Below are 24,131 nucleotides of genomic sequence, written 5' to 3' on the forward strand. Positions count from 1 at the left end.
AAACAGTCCAGACAGACGTTCCTCAACAGTCAGATGTTTGTTGCTATCTCAGCAGTGAATAGTCAACACAGGTGCATGCAGCCCAATGCTCATACACCCTCCCCCACGTTTTACACCACTGAAATAGCAACCTGCCGAGGTCAGTCTGACCGCATCTGGCTCTTAAAGGGATTAGCGAGAGACACACTGATTGGTTTATTACTGCTCATTACGCCCAAAACAAACCACACCCACGATTAATTAAGACACTCAGCACATGACTTTTGAGAGTTTCAAGCCGAGCCAGGCGAACTTTTCCCGTCGTTACCATAGCAAAGACACACTGACATGCCCTAGAGGTCGCTAAAGTAGGGCCCTGAGAGTGCTGTTAAACCGCTCTAGGAGCCTTAAATTCTTAAATACTTAATAGAAGCAACTCTTAGGGGTCCAAGCACCAGCTCTAACGTAGCCCTGTATCAAATACATAATTAAAACATGGAATAATATAAAGAATTCATAAAAACTAAATAAAAATGTGACAAAAACAATAATAACTGTATAAAACTGTTGTTGTTTTCGACAGTATTTTGATTGTATTCATAAACAGCAGCAGTTCAAACATATTGCAGTATTTTATTACGATCATCAGAGTTTGTACAGGTTTTCAAAACAAACCAAAGTAAATCACAGCTACAGAGTTACGAGCACAGCAGACGCACATGCATGTCACCGTTGTTTTTTTTATTTATTTATAAGGGTGTCGAACCAGTCAGGTAAATCTGTGAGGTCAATAACACCTGTCCTAATTCACATGACCAGCACTTTACACTGGACCTGCTGCCACGGAGAGTCCCGAACGCGATTAGCGGCTGTTCCAGCCCGTGTGTTGTGCTTATCCAGTAGCGCAGACTCCGGGTTGGGGCTGCGGCGTTTCAGCAGATGTTGCAGAGAGTGTAAAAAAAAGGTAAAGGTGCAGGTATCTGTCTCTGTACACACACACACACACACACACACACACACACACACACACACAGTAGTGAACTAGGGGCAGTGACCCACACACACACCCAGAGCGGTGGGCAGCCAACTCCAGCGCCCGGGGAGCAGAGAGAGGGTGAAGGGTCTTGCTCAAGGGCCCAACAGGGGCAGCTTGCCGAGCCCGGGTATCGAACCCACAACCCTGTCATCAACAGCCCGGAGCTCCAACCGCTGAGCCACCACTGTCCTGATAAAGTTGCTAAGTTGGCAACACTGGATGGACTGGATGTAGGGTCCGACTGATATGAGACCGTATGATCTGATACCGATTCCGATACAAATTCTGATCATTTAGGTTAGGTGACCATATTTTGGTTTTCAACAAAGGACGGACACAGGACACTGAGGACACACAGGTGTCCATCGTGGTTAGGATATTGCCCCAATGTGTATGTGTGTGTGTGTGTGTGTGTGTGTATGCTGTGTAGGCCTGCGTAATGGCTTTGCGCAGCAAACAAAAGGCAAAGAAACGGCTTTAAGGCAAAGAAATGGTTGAAAACACATAACCTCAGGCCTGTCCACTTGTCGGGCTGTTGGCATTAGTCCTCACTTTTTCGGCTAAATTCCACTGGTTTTCCACCTAAATATCTGCATAAATCAACTGTGGAAATGTAAAAAAAAGTAAAGTCAGCGAAGGGGTTTGCTGTGTAATTGTGCTTCACTGTAGAGAACCTCACTAACTCTGATTTCTTTACAGTGCTGGTGTATGAAACCAAGTGTCACCACGACAACAACACCAATATAGCCATTTCAGTTACTATCCAAACCCATGATTGTGGCAAAACTCTTCTCAGAACTCTGGTAGAACCGTGTCTCAGGCATCAGGCAGCGTCTTCATCACCATTAGGTGAAGAACTTTCTGTGAGGGAGCTTTTATTAGCGCTTCAGACGTCTGGTTCCATTCACCACCATTGTGAACCAATCTGACTGGGTAAGTTTCTCGAGAACCGAGCGTTTCACAGCAAACCCGCTCTGAATGACTTTACCTACTCGTTAGCGTTTAATTATGCAGAAGCTTAGCAACATCAGTGACATTTCCCTTTAAAGTTACCCAGTTTGCTGAGAAATGGTGATGTCTGAATGGGCGCAGAGCTGGGACGGAAACAAGGCATCTTTACGAGATCTTGCAGCGGTAGCCGAACTAAAGCATAGTAACTCTGTTTATATAAAATCTAATCAAATCAAAAATCAGACAGAAGTGCAGATCTGTACAAATCTAATCAAACCCCAGGCTTAGTTCACATTACAGCACGTTGCATCACACTACATTCGGGTTGGATGCTAAACGCTGTAGTATTTATTGGATTATTACTCTATGATGCTTCACAGGCTGTTCTAATATAATACAAGCTATATTACAGTCAGCGCACTAGAGAGGAACCTGTGGAACCAGCTTTGAGAGGTTAGAACCGAGTAGGATTCCCTTCAGGGCCAAAGCAGGAACCCAAATAGTCCCCTAAACAACGGCCGTCCCAATATCGGCCACTTCCACGTAGTGGAAAACACACACACACACACTTGGGGAGCAGAGAGGGTGAAGGGTCTTGCTCAAAGGCCCAACAGGGGCAGCTTGCCGAGCCCGGGTATTGAACCCACAACCCTCTCATCAACAGCCCGGAGCTCCAACCACTGAGCCACCGCTGCCCCTAGGATGCACCCTCCTTACGAGGTTGTTAGCGACTGTGTGCAATGGGCAACTTGTGCAGTGGTGGCTCAGCGGACAGGGTTGTGGGTTCGATACCCGGGCTTGGCAAGCTGCCCCTGTTGGGCCCTTCACCCTCTTTGCTCCCCGGGGGGCAGCAGCAATGGCTGCCCACTGCTCCGGGCATGTGTGCTCACTGTCAACTGAGTGTGTTTCACTGGTGTGTGTGTGTGTTTCACTGGTGTGTGTGTGTGTGTTTATTGCACGTATGGGTTAAAGGTGGAGGCCAATTTCCATCTGTGTCAGTCACTAATGGTACACTGCGTGGAAGTTAGCTACTGAAGTCACGCTCCGATAAAAATTTTCTCCACCCACGTCATGTCTGGTGTCTTACTTTAGCTCCTTCCGCTCTGCACCGGAGCTACGATGGCTAATGTAGCTAGCCAACAAGCAGCGGGAGAAGTGCCGCTTATTAGCATGAAGCTGACTAGCCATGTCTCCTCAGACTGTGTGAAGATGTTCAGTAATCTCTGACCCTGTGTATGAAAACACTGCTGTCTGTAAACACGGGCTGAAGCCTGAATGGTAACATGTCCGGCTGCAACGCTAAAGGAGTAGTTAGCGCAATGCTAGCCCTTGATTATGATTGATTATTGATTATTGACCCTTGGCCTCGTAGTTCCAGCTCAAAACGAAAGATACTAAAGATGTTGGGTGATCTGTTGCTTTTGTGATATAAGGGATTAAAAACTGTCAACTTGAATATCTCTAAAATCATCCAAGTACGTTAATGAACGTTAATCCATGAACTAATTAATAGCCTTTATAATATCAGCAGACTTTTTAATGAATTTATTATTATTATTTAATTTTACAGCACATTATAGACTGATATGATTGACAGTTTGTAACGGTCACACTTCTTAAACTCTAATAAACAGCAGAAACCCTAAATAATAGAGATGCACCAATGTGGGAACTGAGGGTTGATGCTGATCTGCATTAGTTTCAATATATAACATTTACAAACTGTAGAATTTGGGACTAAACCCACCTGGACTTAACGTGCATTAGCAGAGAGTTATAAATGCAGTTAAGTGAATAAAATGCAGATCTTGGGTAACATTATAAATATTATTTATAAATAATATTATTTATAAATAATATATATAATAAATAGTATATATATATATTATTTATATACAGTTGCGGCCAGAAGTTTTCAGACACTCATCATGGGTAAGAATGTCGTGGCAGTGCTTAAAATCTGTAATTGAACTACAAAGTTCTAGCCACTCCTGCTCCAAAACCAACACCTAACACACAAAACTAACACACTAAGACAAGACTACTAGGGGAATGAGCTTTAAAGGCCATGAGACAAAGATGTATGATATAAAGAGTAAAGATGAGGCCCAAGAACCCCCAAGAACAGAACTGTACCAGCTGTTAAGCATGGTGGTGGGAGCATTATGCTCTGGTGTGGTTTAATAGTCAAAAAAGTTACTGGCAAAAATGAATATATATATATATATATATATATATATATATATATATATATTGGTCATAATGCCCAGTCCTACTATATAGCAGTGTTGTCTTCAGATCCCACGGTTCTAATTGGATTAAAAGTCCACTTTTCTTTTACTAAAATTTATAATTACAATTATTTTAATTACCATTACAATTATTAGTCTGGTTTAACTGTGTAAAGTGCAGCACATTTCAATAAAAATCACTGTAAGTGAGTGTTCGGATGGTAGTTTTGAAAAAATCCAGCACTACTGATGTATTCTGTCTGCGATCTCGTCTATCCTGGTGAATATCTTTAAATATCATGATACACTATTTTTACCTAAATATTACCTTCCCCACGTCCTGACCTTCATGTCCATGATGAGTGTATGCTCATAACTTCCCACCACAACTGTACATACAGTATGATTGCACAGCCCTAATATAAGCACTGCAGGGCTGGGTGCAGCGTTACCCAGTTATGATCCAGCATGATATTCTAATTAGAAACAGTTTAGATGCACTTGCACATGCATTTAGTTTAGCTGGACCCAGTAACTAGTTTAAAGGCTACTCATATAAGGTCGCGGCCCATCATCAGTACAGACCTGATAAATGCCAATCGATTTTTGCTCCATGGTCCAGCTGTTATTAAGGAATAAGCTTCAACAGGGTGCGCTAAGGAGGTCAGGACGACAGCTATGGCTTACACGAGTACCCCTCTTCAATCAATAGGAGGGGATATGATTGTTGAGTCTTTATACAGACTACACACACACACACACACACACACACACACACACACAGTCCAACTAACACTCAATTCAGTTTAACCAACAGCAATCGGAAAGTTACCGCACTTCACTACGAACTCCCACAGTCCACCTCACTGTAGCCGGTAAAGCAGGGAGGGCTCTATTGCATGTTTACGCTTCTGCTGAATAGTTCGGAGATACATTTCACATCTAACATCTAATTTCACATCTTTTTACACCCTTATTAAAATTTTCACCCATTTTTACCCCAATTTGGGCCGCCAATTACCCAACCCGTACGTACTCCCCCACCTCCCCCCAATCGCCAGTGAGGGCGGATCAACAAACGCCCCCTCAAAACAATTACTGCATATGGCCAGCACTGCTCTCTCTGGGTCCCGGCTGCAGATGGCTAGCAGCATGACCGGGATTCGAACCAGCGATCCTCTGATCATAGTGACAGCGCCTGAGTCCGACAGACCACTCTGGCCCAGTACTGATTTTTAATGAATAATTAATATGTAAATATTGGTGTCAGACAGTGGTTCACTTTGCGGTTAAACTCCGACCACTAGAGAGCAGTGCTGAGCAGTGGTGAGCAGCGGCATGGCGTTTATTCGGTATACCGTTTAAAATTCGTTTCCTACGCGTTCCTCAAACATCGTAATACCGAACGAAATTTAGCGCTGGGTAATTTCGATGAATTACTAACAGCTCAAGCTAGTATTGTGTTGCTAGCGGCAGGAGGCTAGCACTCTTGAAGGACCTAAGCAGGCCAAGCTGACGATTAGGGAAGAGAGGCAGGGGTTAGAAGTCTATTTTAACAAATACGGGAAAAATATATTTTATATATAGTCTATTATACCACTAAGGGAGAGCCGGCGAAGTTTAGAAGACCTTGGTTACGATCACGCAGTAAATTAGCTACTTTAGCTTTAAATATGTGTATTAGCAGTAAAGTAAGCCACTGCTAACCTATTAAGACAGGCTTCTTGATTTAAAATAAGGCAATTCAATAGTTAGTTTTTTTAAAGTCAATTTTACGGGCAAATAAATATATTTGAATATATGACTAAATTATTTTTGGTCATACCGCCCAGCCCTACTATATAGCAGCGTTGTCTTCAGATCCCAGTGTTCTGATTGGATAAAAAGTCAAATATTTGTTGACTTTTGATCTCAAGTTTTTTGCATCTAGTGTGTAGTAATGTTTTTATACTATGACAATTTTCTTCAAACTTGATATCACAATGTATTAAATCATAACTAACCTCTGTAGTGTGATACTGATCATATCAGCAGGTTCCTGCCAGTACGCAGCCGACTCATGATTGACATAAAGACTGATGTTTAAGTAAACTATAAACTGTAATAAAAATTTGAATGTAAGATTTCACAAAGCGCGATTTCTGAAACTGCAAATTTTTACAATATAAAAAAATAAATGTAAAAAAAATGAAGGAACTCTGAAGGACATCTACACGTCCTGATGGATATTTTCATGTAAACTGACTGTACTGATTATTACTCATCATCAATATTATTATTACTAATAATATCACTGCATATCCCTGATACTGAAAATAAGGGCCGTCGTTCTGTATGAGCTTACTTGTGCATATTTGTAAATGTTAGGTTTGCCTTCTTATTTGTGCTTATTCCTGTTTTTTTGGGAAATCATTTTAGTGTCGTATTTATAATGAGTTAAAGTTTCAGCCCAGTTCAGCTATTCTGTTCGAAGTCAGAGGTCGTATTTATAAGATATTTGCACCCAAAAAAATTAATAACTAAAAAAGTACGTGAAGCACCGTTCTGTAATTTCACTCGGTTGCAGGAATCAGTCCAAAGAGTTTTGCTTGATTTTTTCCAAATTTTTGAGGAATTTATAACATTTTATGACATTATCTGCCCTGCCTTATACTTTATAAGCTGGCGTAGAACTTATCAGCTTTATTGGGACTCATAACGTCAATGTCATGCAAAAATCTTGTATCTCCAAAATGTCCATTTTACAAAACAAGGAAAAAACTACAGGTGCACCGATCCATCTTTCTCTGTTCCGATATGTGAACTTTGCGTATCGGCCGATTTCCGATACCGATCCGCTACCATTGTTAAATTAATAAATTATACATCTCACAATGTGGGAGAGACTAATGGCATCAGAATTGGCTTAAATATAAGTTTACTAACTTTATAAAAAATACTGTAGCAAATTAACAATATATTAATAACTCAATTTCTGCTTTATTTGTCACTAAAAATAATAACTTAACAGGACTTCTGAAATCTGTGAGATTAAAAAGGGGTTAGTTGGAATTGGACAGGTCAAGGGAACCACACCTGCTGTTTGCTAGGATGTATGCATCACATCTGTAGGTTATGAAGCCTAGAATATCGGCGGTGCGAGAATCAGGTTCCGTGAATAAAAAATGGAGATACAAGGTTTTTGTGTGAGAATGACAATATGTACATCAATTAGTTGATTAAAAAAGACCATGCTGCCTTTCTGTGCTTCAGACTTGTCCCAAATATTGTAAATAAGATTTTCCACTGCACATGAACATCTATTGGGGCTGTAATTACACTACACTATATGGACAAAAGTATTGGGACGCCTACACATCACAGCTACAGGAGCTTTTCTGACCCCCCCATTCTAAACCTATAGGCTGTATTAATAAGGAGCTGGTCCTCCTTTACTCTAAGCTCTACCAGCAGCAGCAGGTCTGGAGCTCTGCTGCAGTTACTGAGTCAGTTGGAGGCTTTTCTGCACTCTGCTCTGAGCTCAGCACTCGGCCCTGACCCCACTCTGTAACTTTACGTGGTCTGACAGACACTCGGTGGACACTGAGCTGCTCTCTGTGAGCTGTTCCTCCTAAACTCTTCCACTGTTCAATAATAACAGCACTCACAGCTGATGGAGGAAGATCTAGGAGGGAAGGTCTAAATTTCACCAGCTGACTTGTTGTTGTTGGTGCAGCGGTGCTGAGCTCCTATTACATACAGAACCAAGCTGGAGTTCAGTGAGCTCTTCAGAACCTCCCGTTCTTTCATTAATGTGTGGAAGAAAGACAGACTGCAGGACTAGAGGCTTGATTTTATACACCTGTGGCAATGAGACTGAATCAGACACCTGAATTCACTGATTAAGAGGTGTCCCAATACTTTTGTCAATTAAGTATAAAGAGTCTTACTAAGTTTCAGCAGTCATTAAATTAGTCATAGACATTTGTTTACCTCTGTAGTTGTTGGCTGTATTTATGTTTGGGGTAATTAATTATTGTGGGTCGGGCCTATCTCAACTGTTAAGAATGGTGGTGGTAGCATTATACTCTGGGGCTGTTTTGCTAGAAGTGGAACTGGTACCTACAGTGAAACCACGTGAAGGCAGCATTTTTGCCCTCTATCCCAGACGGACAGGCTCCCCACCTCCCGATGCTCTAAATCTAGGCCGAGAGAGACCAGGAGGACATACAGGTTCCTCTCCAGGGAGTTCCACATCAGTGTAGTCCAGCAACTGAGATCCAGTCCAGGCTCTGAGACCACGTATCTCAGACCTCGTTGATAGTCCTCTCCGAAGGCCGGTACTCCCCTCCTTTGGCTGAGGACAGGACGAAAGACTGCGTCTTGCGCTTCAAGCGGGCGCGCTTAGTGGCCAGAGACAGGCTGTGCTTGCTGGAGGAGATGATGTCGGAGATGAACTTCTTGCAGTCCACACACACCTCCATGCTGCTCCAGTCCTCCGTCAGCTCCTTGGGGAGCTCCGCCTCCTCCCGCGAGGTAGACTGGGAGGACTGACGTGACGTCTTTGATAGTCTGAGGAAGAAGGAGGAGACATTTTCACCAGGTTAAAGCCAAGCGTATTATACATACATATGGACAAAAGTATTGGGACACCTGCTCATTCATTGTTTCTTCTGAAATCAGGGGTATTAAAAGATATTCTTCTGCTTTTGTTGGAGTGATTGTCTCTACTGTCCAGGGAAGAAGGCTTTCTAGTAGATTTTGGAGGAGCATTGCTGTGAGGATTTGATTTCATTCAGCAACAAGATCCTGACAAGTGAGGTCAGGATGTTGGATGATGATCACCACCCAACCTCATCATCCCCAACTAACTCCCCAACTTATCTCAAAAGTACTGGATGGAGCTCCACCATCCATCATTCTAGAGAACACGGTTCTTCCACTGCTCCACATGTCAATGCTGCTACTGGGGGGCTTTATACCCCTCTACTAGCCCACGCCTGGCATTAGGCAGCATGGTGCCAATAGGTTCATGTTTACTATCTGCTCCAGAGTGTCCTAATATATTGTCAGTACTTTTCTATAGGGACTAGACAAGCTATGTGTGTGTGTGTGTGTGTGCTTGCACATCTGTGTCAGCAGTGGGTGCAACTTAAAGAAGCTGAATGCATTTATTAGAAGGGGTGTCCACAAATATTTGGACATATAGCGTATTATAGTGTATAGAGTTTTTGAGACCTTTAATTATTACATGAGCGGTAAATTAAATCAAATTAAATAAATAAATAATAATAACCTTAATTTAATAAAGAATAAAATAAAATAAGATATGTATTCTGCCCTCTGGGGGATTTTCTGTGCACTGCATGCATCGGAAAAATACACGTTCCATTTCAAAGTTTAAAATCTTTGGAAAAATCTGCTGTAAGCAATACATTACTGATGTATTAAATCTAATACAAAATAAAAGTCCTATGTAAAGTTTTATTTAACATATTTTTTTTGTATATTTGTTCAGGAGGTCAAATAAACACTCCTTAAGAAGGGTTTAAAAGGGTGTTACTTGGACATGGTGCGCTGCAGGCTGGGCCGGTGGTGGCTTGTGCTCGCCTTCTCCGGTTTGTCCCGGGACAGCGTGGAGGTGGAGGGTCCGAGAGAGTAGATGGGCAGGCTGCCGTAGGGTTTAGAGGGCAGCCGAATCTATGAGAGCGTCAGAGAACACATACACACATCACACAGTTATGGAAAACATCAGTTTCCAGAGCTGTTGTGTTGTCCTGAGCTACACCTCAGCCTGACCGTTAACCTTTTATTAAACCTTTTATTACTGTATTAATATCAATATATTTAATATCTTAAATATTAATATATCTTTATTAAAACAAAACAATAACTGAAGTTTGTCGATTTGGTACTGCCAATGAACCCACCCCTTCGTAGCTTCCCCTAGCTAGGCCTAGCAGTGCTCCCAGCATCGCCGGTCATAGAAAGGTCCAGGTCCCCAGCTCCACCACACCAGCTTGGAAATGCCTGTGCTGGCCAACATCGCTTTAAAAATGATGAGTGGAGAGAGCGGCATCTACCATCTACCAACTACCGTCTACCCACCCAGAGAGAACAAGGCCAGTTGTGCTCTCTCTGATTCCGGCTGCTGACAGCGGAAAACACAGCAGGAGCTCCACTGACTGAAAACAGTCTAGACAGACGTTCGTCAGCAGTCAGACGCTCGTTGATATCTTGGCAGCGAATTGTCAACACAGGTGCGTGCAGCCCGGCACTTTTACACCCTCCCCACACTTTACACCACTGAAATAGCAACCCGCCAAGGTCAATCTGACCGCACCTGGCTCTTAAAGGGATGGCGAGAGACATGATGATTGGTTTATTACTGTACGATACGCCTAAAAAACAACACACACCCATGATTCATTTAGAGACTCAGTACATGACTTTTGAGACTTTCGATCCCAGCAGGACGAACTTTTCCCGTCGTTACCATAGCAAAGGCACACCGACACGCCCCCTATATCATGGTTTGCAGCTGACGGCTCCATACAGGTTGATGAAGACTCACCTTCTTACAGCACTGTGAACACACAGGCCTGCAGAGAGGAGGAACAAACCCACACTGTGATAAACTGTAGATCACTGATGTATATGGATGTTTTATAATAATCGTTAATAAAGCATTCTTACCTTTTGCAGAACTGGCAGGTGTAGGACCAGGTGAAGAAGGAGAACTTCTTGGTTCGACAGCAGAAGCAAAGCTGTAGCAAGGACAAAATTCATAAACGTTATTAATATGATTTTTTAATTTACAGCTATTCTGACCTTCTTACAGATCCACTCACACATACTCATACATGTACACTGGACATTCTTTACAATATACTATATAACAGATAATATTATATTACATTATATTATATATAGATATATAAATATATTATATATAGATATATAAATTATTATTTATTGCCATTATCATTTGCGGGTCTGTCAAAAATGATTATTAACATGTTTTAGGTGATTTTACAAGAAAAGTCTGGATAAATGAAACACATTCATTATTGATTTCTGTTTTTAGCAGCTTTTAGCAATTTTAACAAGAATAACCGTGAAAAATATATTTTAAATGTATATATTTATATATATATTAACAAAAGTCGTTGATTTATCACTGAAAATAAATAAACTACTACATGAAAACATATGCAATAAATGCATAACAAATACTACATTACACCTGTTGATAAAGACAGAAAGTAGGGATGTACCGATCTGATATTAGGATCGGATGTCGGTCCAGATATTAACAAAATTAGCTGGATTGGGTATTGTATAATTAGGCCGATCCATTGGAACTGATCCTTTCACTTGTATTAGTTGGTGTGAGACGGCAGAAAATGTGCAAATAAATAAACGACAAATGGTAATTTAGTACATTTATATCTGTGTTAATTTGTTATATTATATAATATAACAAATATATATGTTTACTCTTAGTTTACTCTTATATACTGTTTATTAATTTAGCAATGGTATCAGACTGGTATCGGGTATCGACCGATATGCAAAGTTTAAGTATTGGTATCGGTATTGGTATCAGAACTGAAAAAGCCGGATCGGTGCATCCCTAACTTCATCGCTGGATTTGTATTTGTATTAATATAATATATATATATGTAATATTTGTATTGTATTTAAAATCTGAACGGTTCCATTATGTCACTTTATTTTACAGTGATTATTGATTGAAGTATTGATTTGATGCTTCCAGTTAAGGGCTGTAGTGAAGATAATGGCCAGAGAGAGTACGGTCTCTTCAGCAGTGGATCCCAGCGGGTTCTTTCTGAAGCGGGTTCTACCTTTCCCTTCTTCAGGGCGTTGTAGACGTCTCGGCACTGCTGGAACTTCTCCAGTTCGGCCTTGACCAGCACCTGCCGGATGTGCATCACCTCCTCAACCGTCAGAGACAAACACTCGACCGGGAAACAGAACTCCTCCTGTACGGACACACGGCGCTCGGGTTACCATGGCAACACATCTCTCACATCGCAGCACAACGATAACTGGAAACGTCTGCATCTGTCTAAGCATCTGTTCATGCTGGGTTTCTCCCCTTCAGTGATGCTCATTTAAGCTCCGACAGCACCCCCTTGTGGATGAATCTGCACTACATGTATTTATTTATTGCTTATTGGGTTTTTTCGCTCCCAATACTGACACATGCACAACCAGCTCAGAGCAGAGTGCTGGGTACCTAAGCATGACACTGCTAAGAGAGAGCTAGAGCGCCACCTACCCAGCAGGAAAGAGCAAGGCCAATTGTGCTCTCTTGGACTCCGGATGCTGATGGCAAAGCAGTATGACCCTGGAGTTCACTGGAACACTCAGAGCCCCTATATTGTTCATTAAAGGCTGGAACTAGTATGAACTACTTTTTCTTTATTCGATTGTTTTATTGTATTTGTATGTTGAATAAAATCTGAATAATAAGTGAAATCCGAATAAATTAAAAAATTTAAAAATAAGTGATCATGTATCTGGGCGTGAACTAGGGCTACATGGCGTCTGGGCACATAAAAAGTACCTTTTTATTGATTTACTTTTTAACTTTTTTTCTTACTTAAAATTTTATAAATAAATATACATATTTTATTCCTACTAATTTTACTATAATTAATATATATATATATATTTATTTATTATAAATCATTTACAGAGCGACTTGCGAAAACTCTTCACTGTTTACTCAAAAAATACCCATATGTAGTTTGTATCGTCTATATATATCTTCAATGTCGCACAAAAACCTCATATCTCCTAAATAGCAGCTTTACAGGAGAAGGAAGTCAATGTGAAAAGGTTTTGAGCACTGGAGCATTTCTATTGGCCCGTTTATCCTAAAATTCTGATATAATAGAAAGAAGATCTAGCCAGCCCCTCCGTACTTGATGGTAATGGTCAAAAGCCTGATCTGCACCAAGAGCCCTTCCAGCTTCAAGTATGGCTCGGCTCGACCCGCCATCCTTTAAGATCCACGGAAGACGAGTGTCCAGACTTTTTACTGTCCTGCACCGAAATGGTGGAACTGTGTAAAATACACTATATGTCCAAATATTTATGGACACCCCTTAATAAATGCATTCAGCTACTTTAGGTGCAGACACTCAGCTTGTCTAGTCCCTGTAGAGAAATGCTGCCAATAGATTAGGTAAACAGGTAAACATGATGAACCTATTGGCACCATGCTGCCTAATGCCAGGAGTGGGCTAGAGGGGGGTATAAAGCCCCCCAGCATTGAGGAGCTGTGGAGCAGTGGAGGAGAACTGCTGTGTTCTCTGAAATGATAGTGGTGGAGCTCCATCCAGTACTGGGGTGGTGAGCATCGTCCAACATCCTGACCTCACTAACTAACGCTCTTGTCTCTGAATGCAATCAATCAAATCCTCACAGCAATGTTCCTCCAAAATCTAGTAGAAAGCATCAGGGTAAGGACGCTTCACTCACTAATGATTTGGAGCTCTGTCTGGACGGGGGCATGAACTGGCGGACGTTAGTGGGCGTCTCCTTCTCTATGGAGTGTCTCCTCTGTGCCGGCTGCTTCCTCTCAGGCTGCGGTGTGGAGGAGATGGGCAGGAACATGGGCGGGGCTATGAGAGGGGGGAGGAGTCAAACAGATAACAGCATCTCAGGATCAGGGGTGGGAACCACTGCACCTGGTGAGTTAGACTGAATAAAGACTGGTCACTCACTCTTCTTGCCCATCATGGACTCTGGTGATATGTCCTCCACCATGGGTGTGGAGATGCTGGAGCTGCTGACTGACCGCTGACCGACTGTCTCATCCTGGAGAGTCACAGAGTTGCAGTGGTTTGGCCATTTAGAGTCATTCACTACAGGGTCATTTCTCCACTGGGGTGCCATTTAGCTACCCGTGACTTGTTACTTTTAGCTAGCAACGGCTGTTGCTAGGTTACAGACGTGAAAGATGGACTGATTTGTACAGAGTGGACGTAAGTTGGACTTTGACCAACGACTGTAGAAAACATGGACGACGCAACGTCTCTCAAAGGTGAAGCCACCACAGGTCTAGTGCCTCTGCTGGCTGCTTACGGTATAGGTGTAGCTCCGCCCATCTTTATATGTTTCAATACACAACAGCCCCGCCCATTTCCCATCTCATTTTCCTCCTCTAAACTGTCTTTCCGTCTCCAGTGTCTCCAAACTCCAGCAGTTAGTTCTCCCTGTGCTGGTAAGAAGGCGGGGCTACACTCAGGAATTAAGTGATTGACAGACAGCCTTGTATGGAAGAGACCGGCTGTCTGCAGAACCTGCATGGAATTCCAGAGGAACTTACCGGATGACCCGGGAATCCAAGGGGAAATCCGCTCTGCTTCTGCGCTGGAAGCTCAATGAAGACGGTCTGAGACACTGAGGGTGGTCTGGGAGAAGGGGGCGGGTCTAGCAAATGAGTAGGTGATTTTGGCTCCGCCTCTGCGCAGACTCTGGTTGCAGATTTGACAACATGTTTCTTTAGAACGGGAGGGGGGGGGGGGCGGAACCACGGCATCCATGTTTTCTACAGTCATTGCACTGTACACTTGAGCGCCCCCTAGCTGTATGTAGTACGTGGTGTCAGCTGTGTGTCCAGCCCAGCCAGAGTGGACTGAAACAGACAGGTGGACACCCAAGAACACTTCAGACGGACACTCACGTCTGAGTCCGAGGTGTCCAGCTCGGACAGGGTGGGTGCCTGGAGCCTCTTCCTCTGGAAGCCGCTGGCGCCGCTCTGCTGGAGGGACGAGCCGTTGGCTAACGAGAGTGTGCTGGACGCTTTCCTTGCGGCATCGGGGGAGGACACGTCTGCACAGAACGGCACACAGCGGTCACACACTGACAAACGTGGGTACGCCATATGGACATGAGAGTGTGTGTGTGTGAGTGTGTGTGTGTGTGTGTGTGTGTTTGAATGGGAGAGGGTGAGTCCACAAGCATGTATAAGCCACACACACACACACACAACTGAGGTACAGCTCACAATGTGCTCAGATGACCATTCCTTAAGGTCTTTCCATTTTCTGACCATGAGACAGACCAGAGGCTCTTTCCTAGAGAAGCTAAGGACCATTAAGGGGCCCATGGGCTCCATTTTTATATGTTATATATGTAAATGACCTTTGTTCTTATTGGCTGTAGTGATTCACTCAAAATGAGTGAGGCTAAACTGCTGTAGACTGAATGGGTGGGGCTAAACTGCTATAGACTTAATAGAAGGCCTAAACTGTTGTATACTAAATGGGTGTGGCTAAAATGCTGTTGCTTGAATGGGTGGGGCCAAAAACAGCTGTAGCCTGAATGGGTGGGGCTAAACTACTATAGACTGAATGGGTGGGGCTACACTGCTGTAGGCTGAATATTGGCGCTATACAGCTGTTGGCCAAAATGGGTGGGGCCAAACTGCTGTCGACTAAATGGGTGGGGCCAAACAGCTGTAGCTTAAATGGGCAGGACTACACTGCTGTAGACTGAATGATGGAGCTATACAGCTGTTGACTAAATGGGTGGGGCCAAACAGCTGTAGCTTAAATGGGCAGGGCTACACTGCTGTAGACTGAATGATGGAGCTATACAGCTGTCAACTAAATGGGTGGGGCTAAACAGCTGTAGACTGAATGATGGAGCTATACAGCTGTCGACTAAATGGGTGGGGCTAAACAGCTGTAGGTTTAATGGGTGTGGCTAAACTGCTGTAGGTTGAATGGGTGTGGCTAAACTGCTGTAGACTGAATGGGTGTGGCTAAACTGCTGTAGACTAAATGGGTGTGGCTAAACTGCCGTAGACTAAATGGGTGTGGCTAAACTGCCGTATACTAAATGGGTGTGGCTAAACTGCCGTATACTAAATGGGTGTGGCTAAACTGCCGTAGACTAAATGGGTGTGGCTAAACTGCCGTATACTAAATGGGTGTGGCTAAACTGCTGTAGACTAAATGGGTGTGGCTAAACTGCTGTAGACTAAATGGGTGTGGCTAAACTGTTGTAGACTAAATGGGTGTGGCTAAACTGCTGTAGACTAAATGGGTGTGGCTAAACTGCTGTAGACTAAATAGGCAAGGGTAAACTGACGTGAGCAGAGTAGGCTGGGCTAAACTGTGGTCGTGTTCACGGTATTGTATGGTTGTGTGTGTAAGCCAGTTAGAGCCCCTCCATTGGCAGCTGGTGGTCCGATTAGCGCTTACATTCAGGCATCACCACATGAACACCAACACAGACACAAAGGAGCCTCACCATGGCAACAGCACGAAGAAAGCTGTGAATGAGGCAGATCTGAGAACAGCACAAGCTGGTGGGCCCAGACTGACATCAACACTTAATCTACCAAAGGCCAAAAGGTGCCATCAGACAGGTAAAGGCTCGCTCTGAGCCTCCGCTCATCTGTTAGTCACACTGAAGCATGGAATGATACGGCAGATGTGCAAGACTGAACCCAAGCACCAAGGGGAACCAGGCAGGGGACAGCAGAGCTTTACCTGAGGAGTCAAAACTCTGAGAATTTCTAAGAGGTCGAAAGACTGCAAGAACAAAACAACCAGTGCATTAAAACAGGCAGGATTTCAGACGTAGCTGGTAGATCAGACTGGACAACACTATGGTCACTAACAGCTTTCCAAAGGTGCTTCATTACACTGTTCATTTAACAACATTGTTTAATCAATATCTGTATCGGTTACAGATTGATTATATTTGGACCTGAACACTGTAAATCACTCTGGAAAAAAGCTAAATGAGGAAATGCAGATGTAAATGAATTAGGGGTGTAACGATACACACATTTCACAGTCATTTAGATTTTTCAATTTTTTAATTTGATAAAATGAATTATTATATATATAATAACTTACATAATAATAAAATATATATTATAATATACTATAATAATAGAATATTTTATTTCTATAATATTATATATATGTAAATATGTAATACAATTCATAATGTAGTAATATAATTAATATATAAAAATATAAACATATTTTTTTCTCTTTATGTATTATGCACAAGTGCCTGTATGTAGTAATAATGCGTCCCACATGTTTATGTACATACATTGTATATACAGTATACATAAGCACCTATATGTAGTAATATGTTCCATATGCATTACATATAATAATACATAAGTACCTCATATATAGTAAAAAAACAAAAACATCCCATGTCAATTATATATAATTAGTAGCTACTTATAGGTACTTTGGCCCACATGTAGCCTTTAAATGCCTCCTTTTACTATATATAAAGTGCTTTTATATATATATATATATATATACACACACATACATATAGGCACCCTATATATAATTGTAATAATAATTCCTATTTGTATTATTTATATGTAGTTAGTAATATGTCTAATATGTAAGCTTATGTACTATATATATATATATATATATATATATATATATATTTGTATAAGCATGCCTGTATTATAACATAATGTATTATATAACAACATGCTTTATATACATAAGTAACTATATGTAGTATATCTTGCATATATGAAAGTATCTATATGTAGTCTATGTATATGTAGTGTTATGTAATGTGTGAGATATATAGAAGTGCCTACATAAGTACCTATATGCAGTAGTAATGTGTCCAGTATGTATTTCTATATACTACTATGTTTTGTATATGTTTATATTCATATAGAAGCTATATCCAGACGTCTAGTGAAGATCACTCACATTTCCGTACACTCAGTCTCAGGCGGTCGTTTGTCAGTTGTTCTGACAGTGTACTGAAATCGTTACACCCTCGAAATGTATGGTGGAGTGTTACAGTGTGATAGAGGAGTGAACTGAACGGAAGACTGAATGTGAAGCCAGCACGGCTGAAATGCAGCACAGCAGTGGAGAGGCTGAGCTTCTCATGCAGCTTTAAATTGACTGCCTGTGCTTCAGTCGTCAACACAGATCCCCGGTCAATTTAAAGAACTCAGTTTGAGGCTTTAAGAGGATATTAAGTGTGTGTGTGTGTGTGTGTGTGCGTGTGTGTGCGTGCACTGGTGCAAACGTCCCCATTATTTTTTAATATACTTCTTTAATATATGTACTTTTTAATTGATCATTTTAGGAGATTCTATAAGAATTACAGCGACAGATGATGAAAAAATACCGGCAGGCAATAGAACTGCATTCCTGTACCCTGAGGAAATCACGCCACTGTGTTTGTTTGCAGATGAATTCAACATTTTCTTCCTGCCACAGCTGTGCTGATGTAACGTGCCCCATCTGTTTGCAACCATTCGCCACTATTAAATCATATCAAATCAATGTGTATTTCATATGTATCAGGAAACACTGATAATTATACTGATCATTAAACAGCTGCTTTAAATATTCACATGCAAAGCCTTCAATTCCATCACTGGATGGTGATTCATGTAGAGGCTGTTGCCAACGGACCAAGTCTGCACTCCAGTAGGTGTGTGTGTGTGTGTGTGTGTAATATTTGTTCTGCCTCACCTGGTCTGCTCCTGCGGATCAGGTCAGGTGACACTGGGCGGAGCTTCCTCTCAGACTTGATCTCCTCCAGGATTCGCTCGTGCAGGCAAGGAGGACGCTCCACCTGAGGCTTCAACTTACGTGCTGCTACCTGCACACACACACAAACACACACACATATGTTTGTACACCTTGTCAGGGTGTGGGGTGACCTATATATCTTAAACTTGTATGCAAGCATATGTAATATGCATTCATATTTTAGGGAGATATATATATGTATATATATATATATTATCATTATGTGCTGTAAGTATCTCTATGTCACAATTATGTAACTATAACACATTATAATTAATATATTAATATATGTATATATAAGTACCTAGTTGTAAAAATAATCTCATTTGTATGCAAGTATTAATATGTAATAACTAATAATGTAAAATACTACAGCAGCAGTAATTGTATTCCACACTGTTATGGTTATGGTTAAACTTCGGCAGTTAATCCGCGGTGACACGCCTACCCATATATATATATATATATATATATATATATATATATATATATATATATATATATATATATATATAGATAGATATATATATAACAATATGGTCTATATTTAGTTGTATATGTCATTATCTTTTTTTTTATAATTTGCCCCATAATTAACTATATACGGAAATATTTATATGTAACAATATGACCTAATGTATTTCACTTTTCGACATAATGGATTAAATCCATTTTTCATTTAAATTGAAGGTTTTCCCTCTCCGGTAAAGCTGCAGTTTTGGAGACACCAGGTTTTTGCATGGCAGTGATGATATGCATTACGTATGTTATTGCCTATATTAATTAGTAATACATAAACAAATAAGCTGTTCCTGTAAAAGAGAACTGTAGGCAGGCTTGTCCTGTTGTGTGTGAGGTGCTGCTGAATGCCACTCACGGGGTTGAGAGGAGGTCTGGACCGTATGAAGTCCAGGATGACTTCGTGTGCGCTCTTCTTTAACCGTGGGGGGATGTCTCCATTCACCTGAGGAACACACACACAGGTGTGTGAACAGGTACAGCATATTCTAGTCATCAATATTCATCAATATATAAGGTGTTCTGTAGGGATGGTTATATACAGCTCTTTACAAACGTTTAGGCACCCTTGTCAAATGTACATGTATATGGACAAAAGTATTGGGACACCTGCCTGTTTCTTCTGCGATTATGGGTATTAAAAAGAGTTAGATCCTGTCTCTACTGTCCAGGGAAGAAGAAGGCCTTCTACTAGGTTTTGGAGGAGGAGCATTGCTCCACAGCTCAATGCCCCTCCATACCCATCTAGCCCATGCCTGGCATTAGGCAGCATGTTTATTTGCTCCAGAGAGTCCTATTCTATTGGCAGTACTTCTTCTCTACAGGGACTAGACGAGCTGTGTCAGCAATGGGTGCAACCTAAAGTAGCTGAAAGCATTCATTGGAAGGGGTGTCCACAAGTATTTGGACATATAGTGTATAAACGTGATCAATTACACCAGTCCAGCATCACGATTGTGGACGGGAAGTCCAGCGTACTCCTGCTGGGTGTAGTATCGGCTTGTAATGAACAGAGGCAGGGGAAGCCATTACTGGCCATTCATTAAATGCTTGAGGGTCACATTTCTGACCCAACCACTTTAGGCTACGCTTACATGGCCGTACACAGGTATCTCATGTTTCCAGCCTTTCAGCCACTCAGATTCCTTACCTTGCTTTCTAACCAGGCCCTCAAACCAGCCCCTTTTACCAGCTGAGCCTCCACATCTATATCTATATCTATATCTATATATCTATATCTATATATATATATATCTATATCTATACACACACACTCACCATGACCTTCCGCAGTTTGTAGCGCTTGGAGCGAATGTCATCCATCAGCATTTCATAGGGCGTGAGCTGGTACTCTATTGGCAGGGGGTCGTACAGGCGCTCCTGAACCTTCTTCAGCTTCACCCCGTTCCTCAGGTCCCTCATGACCTGCACCCAGAATCGCGCCTGGACAACAGGAGGGAATACGGTCACATTTTCAGGCATTAAAAAAAACTGCTGCAGCTGAAACTGATTCAATACTAGGTAAGATGTTTAGTCTGTGGCTCCGCCCCCTCAATCTGTTTACTGTTCATTTCCATCCGCACCCTATCACTTGACATCCCCAGACTGGGAGGCTTTTGACACTGGAGCGCTGAAGCCTGGCAGGGATTTGAACTGATGACCTCCTCACATTTGATTGATGAGCAGCAGTTAGACCGTAGGGCCGGTCTAGAGCTGTGAAATGACACTCTATTAAAACCCAGTTCTAAGTCAATTTACTTTCCCTTCTTTTTCAGACTCAGAAATGTACACGACGGCTTCACAGCTCTAGAGTGGAGAGACTGTCTAAATGCCTGCTCGTCAAGAGACTCAGAAGGTCATCAGTTCAAATCCCATCAACACAGCTAATAGCCCTCCATGGTGAGAAGGAACAGGAAGGTCTCCCCAGTTCTATGTGATGGGGGAGGTTCTAAACTGCAGATGGGGATTAACAGTGAACAGAGTGAGGGGGCGGAGCCACAGACTAAACATCTTACCCAGTACTGAATCAGTTTCAGCTGCAGCTCAGTCCCTTTCAGACAATAAGATGAGACGGCTGCTCTACAGTATGATGGGACAGTTCTGTATGAAGAGGAACTCACCCAATCTGCATTCTGTAACTCATTCAGGTCTCTGGATGGGTCATCAGTTGTATCACCCTCCATCTTCCGCAGGTTCTGACCAATCACAGATGAAAAAATACATTCTGCCCAATCACAGGTGAAAGATCACATTCTAACCAATCACAGCTGAAAGGACACATTCTGCTCAATAACAGGTGATCGAATAGGTTATGGCCAATCACAACTGAACAAATTCTGACCAACTGAAATATCTCATTCTGACCAATCACAGGTGACCAAACTCATTTTTACCATTCAGCTGACAAACCGATTCTGACCAATCACAGGTGAAAGATGACATTCTCACCAATCACAGGTGACCAAACCCATTCTCACCAATCACAGGTGACCAAACCCATTCTGACCAATCACAGGTAAATGATCACATTCTGACCAACAGCCAAAATAAAAAACATCCTATCTCCACAACATCCCATTACTCCATCGACATCTCTTAAACGCTGCATTACTCCACCCTCATCCCCGCAGCACCCCCCTTACTCTATCCCATCTCCTCAACACCCATTATATGTACAAGGTCAGAGAGGTCATCCATCCATGAAGGTCCAGCATGAAAGAATATTTCACCCACAGCTGAAAGCTCGGGCCAGCTAGCTGCTACCAGCTCATCTGCAGAAGGTTAAATGGGCTCCATCATCCTTTATTCACTATTAGCATTAATAAAGGACAGAGGTCCCCCACATGCTCTGAACACTTCAAGGCATGGACTCCACAAGACCTCAGAAGGAGTCCTGTGGTATTTGACACCTGTAGGTCCAGTAGGTTCCTTGAAGTACCTTTTGTTGGTACTGACCACTGCATACCGGGAGCACCCCACAAGACCTGCCTGATGTTCTGGAGATGTTCTGACCCAGTCGTCTAGAACATCACAGTTCTTGTCAAAGTGTCTCAGATTCTTAAATTTGTCCATTTTCCTGCTATAACACTTTCAAGAACTGACCGTTCACCTGCTGTCTGATATATCCACCCTTGTTTTTAATGTTATGGCTAATCCGAGTATACTGAAATGTTTCTAACAGGAATATAAACAGTGAAAATGAGAAAGTTGTAGAACAGTGCTGTTTATCTCACCTCTTTAGCACTTCTGATCTTGTCCAGAAAAGTCTGCAGCTCCAGGGTCTCAGCGTACAGGGCGCGACACACGGCCTGGTAGTGGGCAGGAGCGTCCGCTGGCCTCGGGAGGTGAGATGTGCACAGCTAGAGAAAAAAGAAACATGAAAAGCAGCCTTGTCATGTCACGCTTAACATAGGTTTCGCCAGCAAACTGGAAAAAACACAGCGCATCCAACAAGAGTGAAAGCCTCATCCATCTTTCATACACTCTCGCTCATTTCAAGAGAAAAAAAACAGCGCATCCAACAAGAGTGAAACCTTGTTTATCGTTTATGCACTCGCGCCCACTCTGGAAAACACAGCGCATCCAACAAGAACAAGTGTCGTCCATCTTTTATACACTCTCACTCACTCAGGAAAAAAACCACAGGGTATCCAACAAGTACGCTTGCACTTACTCTGTAAAAAACACAGCACATGCAACAAGAACAAAAGCCTCGTCCATCTTTATACACTCGCGCTCATTCAGGGGAAAAACACAGCGCATCCAACAAGAGCGAAAGCCTCGTCCATCTTTATACACTCGCGCTCATTCAGGATAAAAAACACAGCGCATCCAACAAGAGCGAAAGCCAGTCTATCTTTATACACTCGCGCTCATTCAGGATAAAAAACACAGCGCATCCAACAAGAACAAAAGCCTTGTCCATCTTTATACACTCGCGCTCATTCAGGGGAAAAACACAGCGCATCCAACAAGAACAAAAGCCTTGTCCATCTTTATACACTCGCGCTCATTCAGGGGAAAAACACAGCGCATCCAACAAGAGCGAAAGCCTCGTCTATCTTTATACACTCGCGCTCATTCAGGAAAAACACAGCGCATCCAACAAGAGTGAAACTTTGTTTATCGTTTATACACTCGCGCTTACTCTGGAAAAAATACAGTGCATCCAACAAGAGCGAAAGCCTCGTCCATCTTTATACACTCGCGCTCATTCAGGGAAAAAACACAGCACATGCAACAAGAACAAAAGCCTCATCCATCTTTATACACTCACGCTCATTCAGGGAAAAAACACAGCGCATCCAACAAGAACAAAAGTCTCAAACTTTCTTAATGCTGATGTAACGTCATGTTTATATGGCACTGTAATGTGGGTTCTGACTGTAGTTAGGTATTCCCAGTTCTCCAGGTCAAGTTTCCTTGTGTTTTCTATAGTCTGTATTTACCCAAGTTTCCTTGAAGGGATGCATTTGCCAATTGGTTATTGGGTTTTTTTCTGCATTCATGATAATGGCTCTCAGATTTCCTGTAATAAAGCTCATTCACACAAGCATTTGGCTACGGTGTCTGGTTTCCCACCGTCCTCATCAGGGATCTCAGTGCTTTACTGTTTATGGTGACCATTACAGACACAAATCTGGACCCAGATCAGTCTGACCGAGGCAGTTTGTAAACACATATTAATGATGAAGAGATGTGAAAGGATGCACACCGGTCTGCTTGTTGGCATGTAAGCGTCCTAGTTTCTGCTAAACGGACAGACGGTGGAGTGAGTCACTCTCTGCTTGATTCCGGCTGCCGAATGCAAGCCTGTGCCTTTTCCCTCTCTCAGCAAAACAG

At 42.3% G+C, this 24,131-nt stretch overlaps 1 protein-coding gene across 2 annotated transcripts in view; it reads right to left on the reverse strand.

Moving 5' to 3' along the window:
- Positions 1–592: 592 nt before the first annotated feature.
- Positions 593–24,131, reverse strand: part of spire1b (spire-type actin nucleation factor 1b) — a 41,909-nt gene continuing 18,370 nt past the window's right edge. The window contains exons 4-17 of one of the 2 annotated variants that reach the window (XM_072692489.1): positions 22,523–22,648; positions 21,410–21,484; positions 20,568–20,732; positions 19,648–19,734; positions 18,711–18,840; positions 16,713–16,754; positions 14,897–15,045; positions 13,935–14,028; positions 13,690–13,832; positions 12,045–12,182; positions 10,873–10,943; positions 10,751–10,778; positions 9,740–9,876; positions 593–8,748 (exon numbers count right to left, since the gene is read on the reverse strand). In XM_072692489.1, the coding sequence (XP_072548590.1) occupies positions 8,484–8,748; positions 9,740–9,876; positions 10,751–10,778; positions 10,873–10,943; positions 12,045–12,182; positions 13,690–13,832; positions 13,935–14,028; positions 14,897–15,045; positions 16,713–16,754; positions 18,711–18,840; positions 19,648–19,734; positions 20,568–20,732; positions 21,410–21,484; positions 22,523–22,648 (1,650 nt within the window). In that variant the 3' untranslated portion in view covers positions 593–8,483. The remainder of the gene's footprint in view (positions 8,749–9,739; positions 9,877–10,750; positions 10,779–10,872; positions 10,944–12,044; positions 12,183–13,689; positions 13,833–13,934; positions 14,029–14,896; positions 15,046–16,712; positions 16,755–18,710; positions 18,841–19,647; positions 19,735–20,567; positions 20,733–21,409; positions 21,485–22,522; positions 22,649–24,131) is intronic. The other variant, XM_072692490.1, reaches the window with a different exon arrangement.

This window comes from Salminus brasiliensis, chromosome 1, assembly GCF_030463535.1.
Source record: "Salminus brasiliensis chromosome 1, fSalBra1.hap2, whole genome shotgun sequence".
Lineage (NCBI taxonomy): Eukaryota > Metazoa > Chordata > Actinopteri > Characiformes > Bryconidae > Salminus > Salminus brasiliensis.